General features: G+C 43.5%; 1 protein-coding gene across 10 annotated transcripts in view; it reads left to right on the top strand.

The window, feature by feature from the left end:
* Positions 1-15,002, top strand: part of LOC130211601 (multiple PDZ domain protein-like) — a 43,037-nt gene extending 28,035 nt beyond the window's left edge. For 7 of the 10 annotated variants that reach the window (XM_056442451.1, XM_056442448.1, XM_056442443.1 and 4 more), the window contains 20 exons: positions 469-531; positions 787-858; positions 1,590-1,755; positions 2,798-2,994; positions 3,148-3,239; positions 3,988-4,066; positions 6,009-6,104; positions 6,187-6,258; positions 6,426-6,534; positions 6,619-6,764; positions 7,455-7,538; positions 8,578-8,771; positions 11,211-11,358; positions 11,444-11,530; positions 11,617-11,713; positions 11,824-11,984; positions 12,646-12,750; positions 13,034-13,128; positions 13,291-13,414; positions 13,500-15,002. In XM_056442451.1, the coding sequence (XP_056298426.1) occupies positions 469-531; positions 787-858; positions 1,590-1,755; positions 2,798-2,994; positions 3,148-3,239; positions 3,988-4,066; positions 6,009-6,104; positions 6,187-6,258; positions 6,426-6,534; positions 6,619-6,764; positions 7,455-7,538; positions 8,578-8,771; positions 11,211-11,358; positions 11,444-11,530; positions 11,617-11,713; positions 11,824-11,984; positions 12,646-12,750; positions 13,034-13,128; positions 13,291-13,414; positions 13,500-13,646 (2,334 nt within the window). In that variant the 3' untranslated portion in view covers positions 13,647-15,002. The remainder of the gene's footprint in view (positions 1-468; positions 532-786; positions 859-1,589; positions 1,756-2,797; positions 2,995-3,147; positions 3,240-3,987; positions 4,067-6,008; positions 6,105-6,186; positions 6,259-6,425; positions 6,535-6,618; positions 6,765-7,454; positions 7,539-8,577; positions 8,772-11,210; positions 11,359-11,443; positions 11,531-11,616; positions 11,714-11,823; positions 11,985-12,645; positions 12,751-13,033; positions 13,129-13,290; positions 13,415-13,499) is intronic. The other 3 variants (XM_056442452.1, XM_056442450.1, XM_056442445.1) reach the window with 1 other exon arrangement.
* The last annotated feature ends 201 nt before the right edge of the window (positions 15,003-15,203 follow it).

Raw genomic sequence — 15,203 nt, 5'->3', positions numbered from 1 at the left:
GTAATGTGACAGATTCTTAAATGCTGAATTTTTTTTTTGTATACCAGACTTTTTGGCAAAGTCCTTTAAGCTCAATCATAGCGGAGAAATGTTAAAGCTTGGCTAGACATGTGCTGTTGGCTAAGCTCTGTGCTTGTGTGAGTGAGGATGGATTTGCCAAGATATTTTCTTCTTTTTATTAAGAAATAGGTTCGTCTCCAAGTTTCTCTTCATTTAAATCATTTAAATAAAATGTGGCTCTTTCTTTAGGAGTATAATTTCTAAACAGATGTTTAAAAATGTTTTTATGATACAGCATATGGTCCAGTTTTTATTCACTCGGAAACACTTTTGCCTTTGCATGAACTCATTATTATGAATGAGATTTAAACCTGATACAGTACCCCCCGCTGTATGGTACTATAAATATGCTCTCCACAATACGTGACCCAAATTAATCGACCTCCATGTGTGTCTCACGCGCCGCAGTCATCGGTAACGGACCCCAGTGAGGAGAGAGCTGCGGCCACGACGAGGGACAACAAGGACAAGGTTGGTGTTTTCAATTACCCTCCGCCGACAACTTGAATCAGTGTTGTCGATGTGTCCTTGTTCCCCTGCCAACCTCCGGGAAGTGCTGCTCACCACAATCACAATCGGATCCGTTTACATCAACGACGCACACTCGTGTTCAACTTTTCACCAAGAACTCAATACGCCGTCAAACGCTCCGCTGTCATTGGCTGCGGGTATCTGTCAGAAAAGTGCTGTCGTCTAAAGCTGTTGCCCTTTGTCTCTTCTCCGTAGGAGGGTTACAGTCACAGTAGACTTTTCCTCCGCCTCTCCCCAACTAACCCTTTCACTCCCACCCCGTTTAAGGTTTGTGGGTCTCTGTGTTGTGCTTTCCCCTCTCTGCGTATGCTCGTGCAGACATGTTGATTCGGCATGCTACGTGAATACATCCCAACACGCTGCACACGCTTTCACTCTCACATGTCCTCACATCTCTCGCCAGCTGGATTTCCTTTGTGCATTTTGTTTCTTCTTTTAAAAGACAACAGAATTGGTACTCGCCTTAATAAATGGCAAACACAAATGTTAGATCTTCTTAGCTCGCTATCTTGTGTGACCACAGACTTTGTATTTAATCAAAAAGTAGTTAAGTGTGATTTCTTCTTCTTGATTTTCAGGTAAGTGAACACATGATTGGTGGTTATTTGATTTTTTAATACTAATTTGATGATAAGTAATTACAACAGGGAATAATGAAGTGATTACATGTACTATTTTCTGACTGGCAACATTTTTATATAAATAAAGCTATTTTCCAATTAACCTAATTCTGATTCGAGCCTCTGGCATCTATTTGGAACCATATCGCATAATTATATTTCAGCCTAAAACTAATATCCTATTTAAAGTGATGAAGCTGTTAATGTAAACCAAGCAAATGACTTCTATTGATTCCATCGCCATTGCTCATGTGCCTTCCTATTTCTGTAAACCTCGCATCAAGCTGATTCAAACTTAAAGAACAGAGACACAACCTTCTTCTCTCTCTTTACCTTTCACTAATAAACCATTTTCCAACTTCGTCTGTGGCGTGACAGCCTGCGAAGCGTGAAGCGGCGAGGCCATCTCCCAGCAGCCCTGTCCTCCTCCTGCCAGTGCTGCCCCATGTGGGAGAGACTGATACAGACATGCTGACAGAGATTCCTGGCACGCCTGCTGAGGCAGAGGAGGAGCAGGTGGAGGACGAGTTTGGATGCAATTGGAGTGAGTTCAGTTTCTGTTTTTTTCTTGGGGGTGAAATTATATATTCTGTGAGGAACAAAATATTTATTTTGTTACATTTTTGTCATTGCTTTATTTCATGTCACACTGGTCTATTATCAGTAAATCGTGGTGTGTGAATTCTTGTGGTGTGAATGTGTCATGAGAGCACGGTGTGTAGATGGAGACATGCAGATATATTCCTGAAAGTTTTACTTTCAACACTATCCATTAATGTAGAAATTATTGAAATGCATATGCTTTATGCATGCTGTATCCCCTAACTGCCACTAGATGTCCTCCAAGGTACATTTTGTTTCACGCCTGCACATTAATTCATCCGGAACCTGCAATGAAAGGAGCACAGATTCACGGGCTTGAGGTTGTTGTACCTCAGCAAAATCTGAAGGGCTGTTTAGCATAATGCAGACACTCAAATGTCAACTGTGGGAGGAAGTCACCGCTTGAAGGAGATTGGTTAACACAGTCAGCCTCATTCAACTCAGGAAACCAGCATAAAGGACAGACATCCAGCCTCTGAACACCTGGGACTGTGGCGAATGTGTGTGTGTGTGTGTGTGTGTGTGTGTACGTGCGAGTGTGTTCCCATCCTGCGGGGATAAGATTGATGATGTTGGGCCTGTGGAGGTGAATTGTGGAGATTAGGACAGGACTGATGGTCCAACAGTGGCAGGGAGCCCAGAACAACAGGCTCTCATTGGTCTGAACAGTGGCTATCTAACACGCCAGAGACAGGAGAGGTGGAGAGGGAGAGAGGGGGGCCTGGAGTGAGAAGGGGATGGATAACAATGGAGACGAGATCGAGACAAAGAGATAGAAACTCGGCAGTCTGAAATGTAGAACTTTGACCATTTATAGTTTGTGCCTTTGCATAAAACCCCATCTCACCATATCCAAACCCTCCTTCTGAGCGACGACACCTAAACTGATGCGGAAGTTCAGACTCTAAACAAATCTGCTGCTATTCAGCAGTATTGTCAGCTTACATCTGTCTGTCTGCTCCGACTTCATCCTCCTCTTTCAGAGAACATAATCCAGCGCTATGGCAGCCTCGCGGGTGTCCTCCACATGATTGAGCTGGAGAAAGGCAAGACAGGCCTGGGCCTCAGCCTGGCGGGGAACCGGGACCGCTCTCGCATGAGCGTGTTCGTGGTTGGAATCGACCCCAACGGGGCGGCCGGCAGGGACGGACGTATGGAAGTCGGGGATGAGCTGCTGGAGGTGAGATGTGTATAGATTGTGGTTCTCAACGACTCAAGTGGGTTTGTAAACAAAGTTAGTGAGATATGTGACCCCTTGAATTTATAACGTGTGGCTTCTAGTCATGCTTTGAATCACATATTTACAAGCGTCTATGTTTTTGTATCCTTTCAGATCAATGAGCAAGTCCTGTTTGGCCACAGTCACCAGAATGCATCCTCCATAATCAAGAGCTCGCCATCCCAAGTCAAAATCATCTTTGTCAGGTATTAAAACCCATTTTTCTCCCATTAAAGCCTCTATGAATAAATGTTCACGGCAGCAGCAACTGCATTTCATTGAGACAGACAGCTTATGATGAAAGCCGGCCTGGTATATTGTAATTTTAGTCATGATTCAATAGAGGGAGCTATTGCAATTCAACAGAAGGATGTGAATGAAAGTGAAGAGTTCAGATCCATGATCAGTGGTAACAGAAGAAGCATTTCTATATATTTTCTTCAACCATGTTTTCTTCAAGTCATTTATTAAATATCAAAATGTATGTATACAAATATTTAATAACCTTAAACCAATGTGACGTCTATCTATGAAAGTAAGGATTTACTCGCTGCATTCATAGCTCCTGGAACACCTATACACAAAATATAACCAGAAATATGTTCAGAAATCCTGAATCCAGAGTTCCTGTTGCTCTCTTCGTTAGGCGTTAATTAAAGTATTGTTTATTCTCCTGTTCACTTCTATTCTCACACTGAATTATCATTTCTTGTACACATTATGGAGATTATTGGGACACTGCAGCCGACGCATCCGCACAGTGTGACCCATTTGACCCTTGACCCTTGGTGAAACTGTCCTCTCCAACATCCCTCTACTTAACCTTCTCCTTAAGTTCACATCCCTTTCCTGACCCCTGAAACAGACACTGTGAACCAGCCCGCGTTAATCACGGCTCCGCTGTCACAGGGCGGAGGAGCCGCGATTTACGCGACTCATGCCTCTTTGCAACAGGAACACGGAGGTGCTGAACCAGATGGCCGTGGGACCCGTGAGAGAACACGAGGGAGACGCACTGGAGCCCCGCACCGAGGTAACACTGTGCCCGCACACACGCAAAACACACGACGCACACATGCACAAACGCCGCAACAGACACAGATCACGGAGACGTCAGGGAGTGAAGTAGCGTCTGCAGTCAAACTCGCTCACATACCATCATAATTACTTTGAGTCTTGTGCAATTAACTTCTTGGCCCAGAGTTGTTTTTATGTACGTTTCGCGATTAAGAGTCCCTTTGTGTGGTCCTGGAGTTCCAATTCTCCCAAGCCAGTGTCTCGCAATCAAAAACCCACAAACACACTCAGTACTGGACTCCCACCAGCCAGCAGACACAAACACACATGTCACTGTATCAACTGCTGCCGCTCTCTTCACAGCTAGAAACCACTGCTGCCAACGGAGAAGCCGACACTTCAGAATATCTGCATCACAACTTAAAGCTGAGATAACTGGACCCCCCCCATCCCACATACACACACACACGGCCACCCTGTTCTTTTGAAAAAACAAAATAAAGACAATAATGGAGAGGAAGCAATGCTATAATGAGGGAGGTGTACACAAAAAAGGTCAATGGGGTATGACCGAGAAAGAAAGAGAGAGAGAGAGAGAGAGAGAGAGCACACACAGGAGCAGTCAAGTCTGACCAGCTGCCAGCAAAGAGACGAGAGACAGATTGTCAAATAAAAGGTTGAATAAACAAAACCGCACATGAATGGGAGAATAGCTGTTCCAAATGGACATAAAAGTTCCGTTGACCCAGATAATACAAAGGATTTGTACCCCTTGTGGTGTCTACTTACTAGTCAAACAGATATATTTTTTTAGTTTTATTTGCCAAGCTACTTTGATTGACAAATATCCCATTTGAAAAACATGCAGCAACGTGTCTCACCAAGAGAAAAGTACTTTCAGTGAAGTCTGTGGATGATTTTTTATTAGGTCATTTTTATTACTGTGAGCACCACCAATAACACATTCCATTCAGCTCCATCATATAGCAGAAGTGTCGATGGGGATGTCTCAAAATAGTACCTATTAAACCGAAAACATCTGCACGACTACATACAACAAGTGGTAATTTGGAAAACTTGTTTTGTTGTGATCCGAGTTAACTGGCTCTTTAAAACTATACAGCCAGGAGTCTCTGTCTGTCTCTCCGTTTGATATTCGCATGTCTCGATAAATGCTCCTCCGATCTACTTCACACAATTTGGACAATTTTAATAAGCAAGAGAACAGCTCCGTATTGCAGAGGGGCGGAGCTTCAGGGCCCTGCAGGCAGTCAGCATGTTGTCTAACCCGGACCTGAAAGTGTGCTTTCAGGGCGGAATTAGTTGCAGTGCTCAAAGAAGCAATCAAAATGTAAGTTAAAACAATTGGCTATTCAAAACTATTTATTTAGCGTTAACTGTCAAACTAAATAAAATGTGAAGTATAAAAAAATTAAATACCGCACAGAAAAAGTCCTGCATTGAAATTTGTACTTTAAGTAAGCAATGAAAAAGAGGCATTGTCAGCACAATGTAGCCTTCTTAAATGTTCCCACAGCCAACGTTCCCCTGGTGGAAAGTTCTTTCCGGGGTTAGGCCCCCGTCTGAACAGGCATGTTTTTTACGGGCACTGAAAAAGAGTCGTTGATGGACGCCCCAGTTTGGGACCATGCATATGGTGTGCCACGCGACAGGGGATGATGACGCATCAGCATCTGGGCCGCTCATCGGTACCAACACACACACACACACACACACACACAAAAAGGCCCGCTGGGGACATGAGGTTAGAGGGATAGAAGGGGAAGCTGTGACTAATTATCTTTCTGGAGATAATGGTCATCAGCCATGTCTGTTTTGGTAAGCTGGTGCAGCTCGACTATGGAGAACATGTTACAGCCATGTGCCGGTCTGCATGCTATGTTTAGATGTTCTGGACTACATAATCCTATTTACGCTCTATTGTTTTCCTCCAATAGGAAGACCGAGGAATTGGGATCACGTTTGTGGAGGGAAATACTGACAGTGAAGTTGAGATTCAGAGTATATCTGAAGTGAAAGGACTCACAGGCAAAGTATGTACAACATACTGCAGCTACTGCTTTGTGTGCATTACATAGGTTATTTCTAATCACGATGGTGATCTGCTTCATGCAGGAGGGCATACCAGCAGGGGGCCGTCTCTTCACTGTGAATGGTGAATCAGAGCTCGGCTGCACTGTGGAAACGGTAGTGTGGCTGGAAATAAACTGTAATCGGCATATTGTATTTCCTGTAAAGGAAAGCATTTTACAAATGCGTCGTTTCCATAAAATAACATAAAATAAATGATCTAGTGAGAAAAGCCAAAGATCCAGTGAAGCCAACCTTCCGAACAAACCTCCTCTTTTCTCCAGGCAACCTGCCAGGACGGGGATAGCTCGGCTGACGTCTTTGCCAGCTTACCCAGCATGCCTAGTGCCACCACGAGTTCCCCGAGTCAACCACAGGCAGAAGTAGTCACGAGTGAGTCCGCATGAAGAAGTTTGACTTCCTATTCAGGAGGATGTATAATGTATCAACTGGCTTACTATTCTTCCTCCATTGTAGGTCAGAGTCGCTCTTCCACCCCTTCCACTCTGGCCAGTGACCCGACGACCTGTCCCATCATCCCCGGCTGTGAGACCACCATTGACATCTCCAAAGGCTGCACGGGCCTGGGCCTGAGCATCGTGGGAGGCTGTGACACCCTGCTGGTAGGCCACAACAAATATTACGAGGATGTATCACTTCAGCAAAAACATTCCATGAGTTCCATGAGTATGACTTCATTTTCTATATTTGGTTTAACAACACACATCAGGTCAATATATACATTTTTGCACCTTTTACAATCCTTTTGAAATACTTTACATTTGTCAGAACTTTTACGCGACTGTACTTTTAGGTGACCACCCACCATACCGCCCACTTAGAATCTTAGTTGGTGGTATAACTGGTTCAGAGTAGCCACGGTGGCCCAGGAATGGAGGAAATGATGTTGTCACAGCCCTCCTCCTCCTCCTCCTCCTCCTCCTCCTCCTGTCTGCTCAGTCAGGCTTGGGGGGAGCAGCTCTTTGTCTGGCCGCGGCCACAGCAGACAATATCCAACCCTGGAATGTGACCTCTGAACCCCAAATGACACACACACTGCAACGCAGAGAAAACACACTCGGAGTCAGGAACATACACATTCAAAATGAGAATTTCAAAAGGATCACTGTATGCTGTCTAATCAAATATTTTAATGGTCTTTGTATAATTACCTTCCCCATTATTTACTGTATGCCTCACACTTCCTCTCGATAAATCATTACTGCTCTCACGTCATCGCCAACTGTTCCTGTTCACCTTCTTCTCCTATTCTGTTCCAATTTGCTCTCTTTTTTCCCCCCTCTCATTCCAAGGGAGCCATCATTATCCATGAAGTTTATGAAGAGGGAGCAGCCTCAAAAGATGGCAGGCTGTGGGCAGGAGACCAAATCCTGGAGGTGCTGTGCCGTATAATGACCTAGAATAAAAAGAGGCTGAACACATTTCAAGAACTTGTGCCTGAGGAGCTGTAACATCAAAGCTAGGGTTCCATCAAGGATCAAATAGTGTGGTACATCTTAAATAAATAGAGGAAAGCTGCAACAACAATAATCTAACTCAAACCAAGCACTCTATTGAGACAAGTTCTGAAGAATGAATAGATTCTGCGTAAAAACTCAGTGCGGGCAAGTATGAACGCAGAGAAAAGTCAAGTATCCCAGCTCAACTTGGATTTGCCCTCCATCTGACCCTCATGCTTCCTCACAGAGGGAGGGCAGGGGTGGAGCTCAGGAGTTTTGTTATGGGAGCTCAATCAGTGGACCCTTATTGAAAGGCACACATGCATGCACGCACACGGACACACACTTAATGACTTAATGGCCCTCTGCTATTCATTTCTGTCCTTGAGCCAAGCTGTTGTGTTTAGAAAATATGGTCAGAGGGGAAAAGTGAAACTAGTGGCTTCCCAGTCCACAGCAATGCCATCAGCTGCAATGGGAAAACTATTTTTTTTGCATGTGCTTGGCGGCAGCTAATGGGGTATTTCCCCCCTTTAATGTGGTCAAATAAGCTGGACATCAAACTCTAAAGAGACCACTTACGATTTTCCCAGACTTTTGTGGGAAGGTGGCTTCCCTCGAGTTAGATCTAAGTATTGTAACATTTTCATATTTATGATCCAGTGTTCAGATAGCTCAGCAGTTTGGGTTTCTAAAGAAGAAAGTTAACCTCAGCGGTTGAAGGAAAATTATGTCTTAGCATTCAATTCGGCTGTTATTATAGTCCTCTGCATTATATCAGGAATGGAACAAAAGGGCGTTGCTAATTTTAGCATTTCTGCTATAATTTAATATCATTTTGTTCTCCTTTTTAAGACATTAAGACAGTTGTTATATGTTTCTGTTGCACTGATAAAAGAGGCCAACGGTTACTACAATAGGGCAACGCCGTGTTGCCGGAGCACGCCGATACTCACCTCCGTTTCTGTCGTCACAGGTGAACAGCGTCGACCTGCGTGCAGCCACTCACGACGAAGCCATCAACGTGCTGCGGCAGACCCCACAGAGGGTCCGGCTGGTGGTCTACAGGGACGAAGCCCAGTACAAGGAGGAAGACCTGTGGGACTCGTTCACTGTGGAGCTCCACAAGAAGTCTGGCCAGGGCTTGGGCCTGAGCATCGTAGGGAGGAGGTGAGAGAGATGTATTATTGGCATCAATAAGACATCAAAGTCAGAAAAGTCAAACTACAACTATAAATTATATATATATATATATACAGGACTGTCTCAGAAAATTAGAATATTGTGATGAAGTTCTTTATTTTCTGCAATGCAATTAAAAAAACAAAAATGTCATGCATTCTGGATTCATTACAAATCAACTGAAATATTGCAAGCCTTTTATTCTTTTAATATTGCTGATTATGGTTTACAGCTTAAGAAAACTCAAATATCCTATCTCTAAATATTAGAATATCATGAAAAAGTATACTAGTAGGGTATTAAACAAATCACTTGAATTGTCTAATTAACTCAAACACCTGCAAGGGTTTCCTGAGCCTTGACAAACACTCAGCTGTTATAAATCTTTTTTTTAACTTGGTCTGAGGAAATATTAAAATTTTATGAGATAGGATTTTAGAGTTTTCTTAAGCTGTAAGCCATAATCAGCAATATTAAAAGAATAAAAGGCTTGCAATATTTCAGTTGATTTGTAATGAATCCAGAATGCATGACATTTTTGTTTTTTTAATTGCATTACAGAAAATAAAGAACTTCATCACAATATTCTAATTTTCTGAGACAGTCCTGTATATAAATAAAACAGTATTGGTGATATAATTAACATAATTAGCTAGTAATCTGAAAATCAATATAGTTTGACATTAACTGTATGAACTTTCTTTTGTAAATGCAGATCACGGGACCCGAGGTAATTGTTGTAAAGAAAAAACACAACTGTTTAAACACCAACACACCAGGGTTTTTAGATCTATCGATACATGATGGACAATATTGTTTTTAAATCTTATTTCATGGTTAAAGAAACCTGTTCATATGCCTCCAATGATAACCATCAATGAGACATGTGTCAGCCAATAGGTGTGTGTGGTTCTCTGCATAACTTCCAACTTTAAATGTCTTTCATGATTCCTCTAATGAGGACATGCAAAGCTTGTTATTAGCCCGGGGATGATCTTCAGTGGCACTAGCGGGGCTCATGACTCCAGCGGTGCCAGAGACAGGGCTGTAAACAACCGTTGGTTATATCTGGGAACGTTGCTTCTTTAGTTCCCAATAGAGCTGTGGAGGAAGATTCACTGAAGTCTTTCTCGAACTGGCAGATTGGAAACCGTCTTACACACAGACTCCACTGAGGCTTCTCGTCTCGCAGTAGCATTTTTGTGTTTGTTTAGGCGCACGAGGAAAAAGGCCTGCCGGTCCACACGCTGACAGTTCTTTACCAACAGGTGTGTGGAGTGGCGATTGACCTCACCTCTGGAATGAACCGTAGGAAAGGCTTATACAGACCACACAAGCATGTGCACTGCTCGCTATGTGTGTGTTTAACTGTCTTTATTCTGGATTTGTCCAAGTGCACGGTAACAGGAGTAGGCATATCAACTTTAAATGGAGTTGTAAATCTTTGAGTCTGTCACAGTGGTTTTGCTCCACGAGGGGAAAAACTAGTAAAATGCTCAACGGGATGGAAAAGGCAACAACGCCAGACGACCTAAAAACCCTCGGTTAAAAAGGAGCGTGCAAGCTGGCAGTTAGTGGTGAGGCGTCGTGTCAGCCGACTGTCTCTGGCACCTCAGATTGTGTGATCAGGTTGCCTTGCTTTACGGCTTCACCCCGTGTCGGTTTAATCCGCGTGGAGATTTGCACTTCGGATGTGCAAAGTCAACAGCAGCTATGTGCTTTTTGGGTGAGAAAAGAAAAGACACAAGCCATCATCTTCCATGCAGTTAATTTAACGCCCCAGAGGTCAGCGCTCAGAGCAAGCAAACATTGTGTGACTATGTTTGTCTTTGGCTTTAGATGAACAGGAGCATGCTGTGCTATCCTGAGACAAAACCAACTGGTTTGTCAAAGGATGTTTTGAAGCTTGGATTCTTTTTTCTTTACTCGCTGGTAAAAGGGAAACATCGCAGTCATGACGGTTGACTTTTAAAGGTGTAGACACCTGTCAATCAAGCAAGCAAGCAAGCGCCGAGACATGTTTTCAGAAGGCTTAATATCCCCGGAACATATTGCTGGTGAAGGAACTGTCACAAATCCACTTATAAGTGGAAATTAAATAACAAAGTGTGTCATTAAATAATATCTGATATCTCCTTACTTGATGTGCCTGGCATTTCCACAGTTGGCATGAAGCAGGATCCAAGATGGAAAACACATGTATTGAGGTCACAGCTGGGGGCTGAACACACTACTTGCTGTTAAATATTCCATCTGCAAAGGTCCATGGGAAAAAAATGTAGAATTGCTGGATCAATTGTGTACTATCCATTACATGCTCAACAAGAGTCAGCAGTTAAGGTCAACTAGTAGAGGAAAAATACAGCACGGCTCTTCCAGTGCACGTCATCTCACCGTCATGTCCGTCTTTCAACCTCTCGCCACCAGGAATGACACGGGCGTGTTCGTGTCCGACATTGTGAAGGGAGGCTTGGTGGACACTGATGCCCGCCTGATGCAGGGCGACCAGATCCTGTCAGTCAACGGCGAGGATGTCAGGTCGACCACTCAGGAGGCCGTGGCTGCTCTCCTCAAGGTACATCCAAGCATAGCTACCGAGTGACACGGCTGCTCCAAACTGTGTTGGGTGACGAGTCAACTTACCGTGCCTTGTGTTGTAGTGCTGCGTGGGGCCTATAAACATGGACGTCGGGAGGTTTAAGGCAGGCCCCTTCCACTCAGAAAGAAGGCTCTCTCAAAGCAGTCAGGTACCGTGTTTTCACATCTTTCCAGGATAATATTTGATTGTACGACAAAACAAAGGAAGCAACGACGCTGACGATCTGTATTTCAGATGAGCGAAACGGGCAGCACCAAGGTGGCCTCTCTGTCATGTTCCGACTCTGGGAACCTTCCCGGGGACCACGACAAACTAAGTCGGAGTCCAGATTGTAAGTATCCGAAATAAAAACAACTCATCTACTCATTGGAGGCAGCCATAGGAAGGATGCAAGTTGTGGACGAGGCATCCCCACATGTGGCCTGTTGGCTTCTCTCACAGCTCCCGATCAGGACACCAGGACGGTTGAGTTCATTAAAGGTCCCAGCGATTCTCTGGGTATCAGCATAGCGGGGGGCGTGGGCAGCCCCCTGGGTGATATCCCCATCTTTATCGCCATGATGAATCCCGTCGGCCTGGCAGCTCAGACACAGAAGCTCAAGGTACCACATCGACACCTCCCTCCCGGCAACCTTTCGTCAGAACACAAGCGTTACAATTTGCATGCCGGTCATTCTTGTGTGGGATTTAATGTGAATCCCAATTATGTTCAGCGATCTCATTCCCTTTCACTTTACTCAGTCTGTGACTGCCAAAGGTCAAGAGCTACAGGCTTTTGCAGGGACCTTCGCAGTCAAATGACAGAGAAACTGACAATTGCAGCTTTGTGTGACACAGACAATAGCATTACTAATGCGGATAATCAATCTCCCACTCCTGCATTCAGATCATGAAGCCTACAGAAGGGCTCATTGAAATATCTTGAATGGTATTTTCATGCTGCCTCATCGTCTGACAGAATGAGAGACGAGGACGCGACATAATGAAGTTACTCAGCCGAACACGAGCGTCGTTTTGCTTTCGTATGGCGTGGTGAAGTCAATGTTCAAATAGTATTACCCGCATCCTGTTATCATGCAGAGTTATCCAGATGTTTGTGAAGCAACAGCATTCTCATTTAGCCTTTTTTTTTTATGCGTATGCATTCTGGATGAAGGGAATGTCATTGTTTCCAACACACACACTGATGTGCCTGCTTCAGCGCTCCATGTGCTTTCCTCTTGTGTGTCCTTTTAAATGTGACTCAACTCTCACCTCTTCCAGATTGGGGACTGCATCGTCAGTATCTGTGGAACCTCTGCTGAAGGCATGACCCACTCACAGGCTGTCACTCTGCTCAAGAACGCCACAGGCACCATACAGCTGCAGGTCTCGAAGCACACACAAACACACACACTCATCTGTTCTAATGAGATAAACCTGCAGACACTATTTAATAAACCCTTGAGGCTGTACTTTATTCCTTTTTGTAATCTGTGTTCAAGTTTTCACCTCAAAAAGAACAGTCAAAGTTGACCAGCGGCAGACTTTGAAGCACCTTTAAAACATGTCTCCCTCAACCAGCGCTACCGACATGCCATCAGGCATTGTGTCGCAAGTCTACTACACCCTCAAAATATGCGGTTGTACGTGTGTGTTTGTGCACCTGTAGGTGGTAGCAGGCAGTGACACCACCGTGACGGGTCCCTCTAAGGAGCAGGCAGCTGGAGGTCTCACGCCCAGCTGCATCTTCCAGGATGACCTCGGGTATGAACTGTTATTCACACAGGAAGAACATTTGACTGTCATGTCCATCTTAGCCCTATAATTCAGTCTGTAAAAGGGACTCTATTAAAAACTACAGCCGTTTCTTTTCGCTGAAGGAAATGAAGTCATTAGAGTCCCTAACTGTCTCCATCTTTCCATCAGCCCACCTCAGTATAAGACCATCAATCTCGAAAGAGGACCAGACGGACTGGGCTTCAGTATCGTCGGAGGGTACGGCAGCCCCCATGGAGACTTGCCGATCTATGTTAAAACTGTTTTTGGAAAGGTACGTAGCACATTGCTCTGTCTTAAATTGATAAAAATGGACAAATTTGGTGTTTCTAAGCAAAACTCCGTGTGTGTGTGCTCAGGGGGCAGCAGCGGAGGACGGCCGCCTGAAGCGAGGAGACCAGATAATGGCCGTTAACGGGCAGACTCTGGAGGGCGTCACTCATGAAGAAGCCGTTGGCATCCTGAAAAGAACCAAAGGAATTGTCACGCTCACTGTGCTATCGTAGACACACATATGAAATCACCCATGAAGAAACACACACACACACACACTGTCTTTACAACTGTTCTTACACTTCTTATTAAACCCAATCTTAATCCACGTCTATGGAGACTGAAACTTTAAAATAGGGCGACACCTCGCATGTGTAATGTCATGTCTAGCAGGAAGTAGGAGGACTCAAACCAGCAAATATTTCATGACTGGAAGGTTCCATGGAAATATGCACACTGAAATAGGGACAACTTTTTTGATAATCATGAAGGAGCTTTATTTAGCGTTGAACACTGATCCACGTACGCCTTCAGCAAGTACACTTATGTATGTCTCGTTTTAAAATTGCTTGCATCGCTGAAACAGTCACCCAAAATAGTATGTAAAGTAGATACATAAATAGTTTGCCAGCCAGTGTTTTAATTTGTTGTGTAAATCTCAAAGAGGTTGTAAATAGTATTTGAATTATAGCTCAGTTACATTCCGTGGTTTAGATTGAAGTATTCACTGAATGTAGTCAAGTATTTTACTGTTTCCTGTAAAGAAATTAATGGTTGTTTTACAAGAGAGAGCAACATCTGAATGTTTCTACAGAGAGGAGGCTTATATTTCAAGGTTTTTAAACAGTCTACTTATCGTGTTACAATCTAAATTAAGAGCATGAAACGGCAAGATAACGCCCATGAGGTAATTAACAGATAAGCATAATTTGGCTAATGGCTGTATTAGCTAATGACAGCATTATTTGTATTTTACATTGCACTGCTGTTGGCAATTTATTGTGCTGATTTTACTGAAAGGCTGATGCTGCTGTAACTCGTCTTAACCAACTTGATTTTAAAAAGTGGCTAATAAAGCATTTTTAAGTGCTAATGGCTAGAAGTCTGATGTTGTAAATAGTCAAGAAAGATGTGAAATCCTTCAAACTAAGAAGCGTGGTTTGAGTGCACATTTGACAAGATGAGGAATTGTGTGTTTATGTATGACCTACTCACTGAAATATAGTGCTGCTAAAGCCGATATATAAGGTATTATCTCAGTAGATTTTTAAAAAGTATTAATTCATGTTCCCTTCATGAAAGTGGAAAATGCATGAAATGACCTACTATCTAGATGTGAGCGTATGCGTTTCATTTGTCAAATGATTATATAATGGACCAGAGCTCATTTTGACCTTATTGTTTACCTAAAACAAAGTCATCTAGTGTTTAGTCCCTGAAGTCAGTAGGCTTGTGTTTTGTAGTCTAGTTTATGAAAAAGTTGTCTGTTCTCTGTCTTATCAGCGTATTGTATGCGTCTCTAGCACTGTCAATGTGACAGTATTCAATTTATTCACACTGAATTAAATAAAAGTGACCTTTGGATTCAATCAGTGTCCCACTTTTTCATCCTAACACCATTAATTCCATAAGGAAAACAAGCTTGTTCAATCTCAGCAGAGCAGCCTATAAACTGAAATAAGAAAATAAAAAACACTGATGTTCAATAAATAATAGTTGAGCAGAGTGAAACGTAGAGCACTAGCTGTAACTCAATCTAGCTGCTCCTTATCGAATGCTTAGCTTATTGT

The sequence above is a fragment of the Pseudoliparis swirei genome, chromosome 21, assembly GCF_029220125.1.
Source record: "Pseudoliparis swirei isolate HS2019 ecotype Mariana Trench chromosome 21, NWPU_hadal_v1, whole genome shotgun sequence".
In the NCBI taxonomy this organism is placed as follows: Eukaryota; Metazoa; Chordata; class Actinopteri; order Perciformes; family Liparidae; genus Pseudoliparis; species Pseudoliparis swirei.
This window is presented reverse-complemented; position numbering and strand designations above follow the sequence as displayed.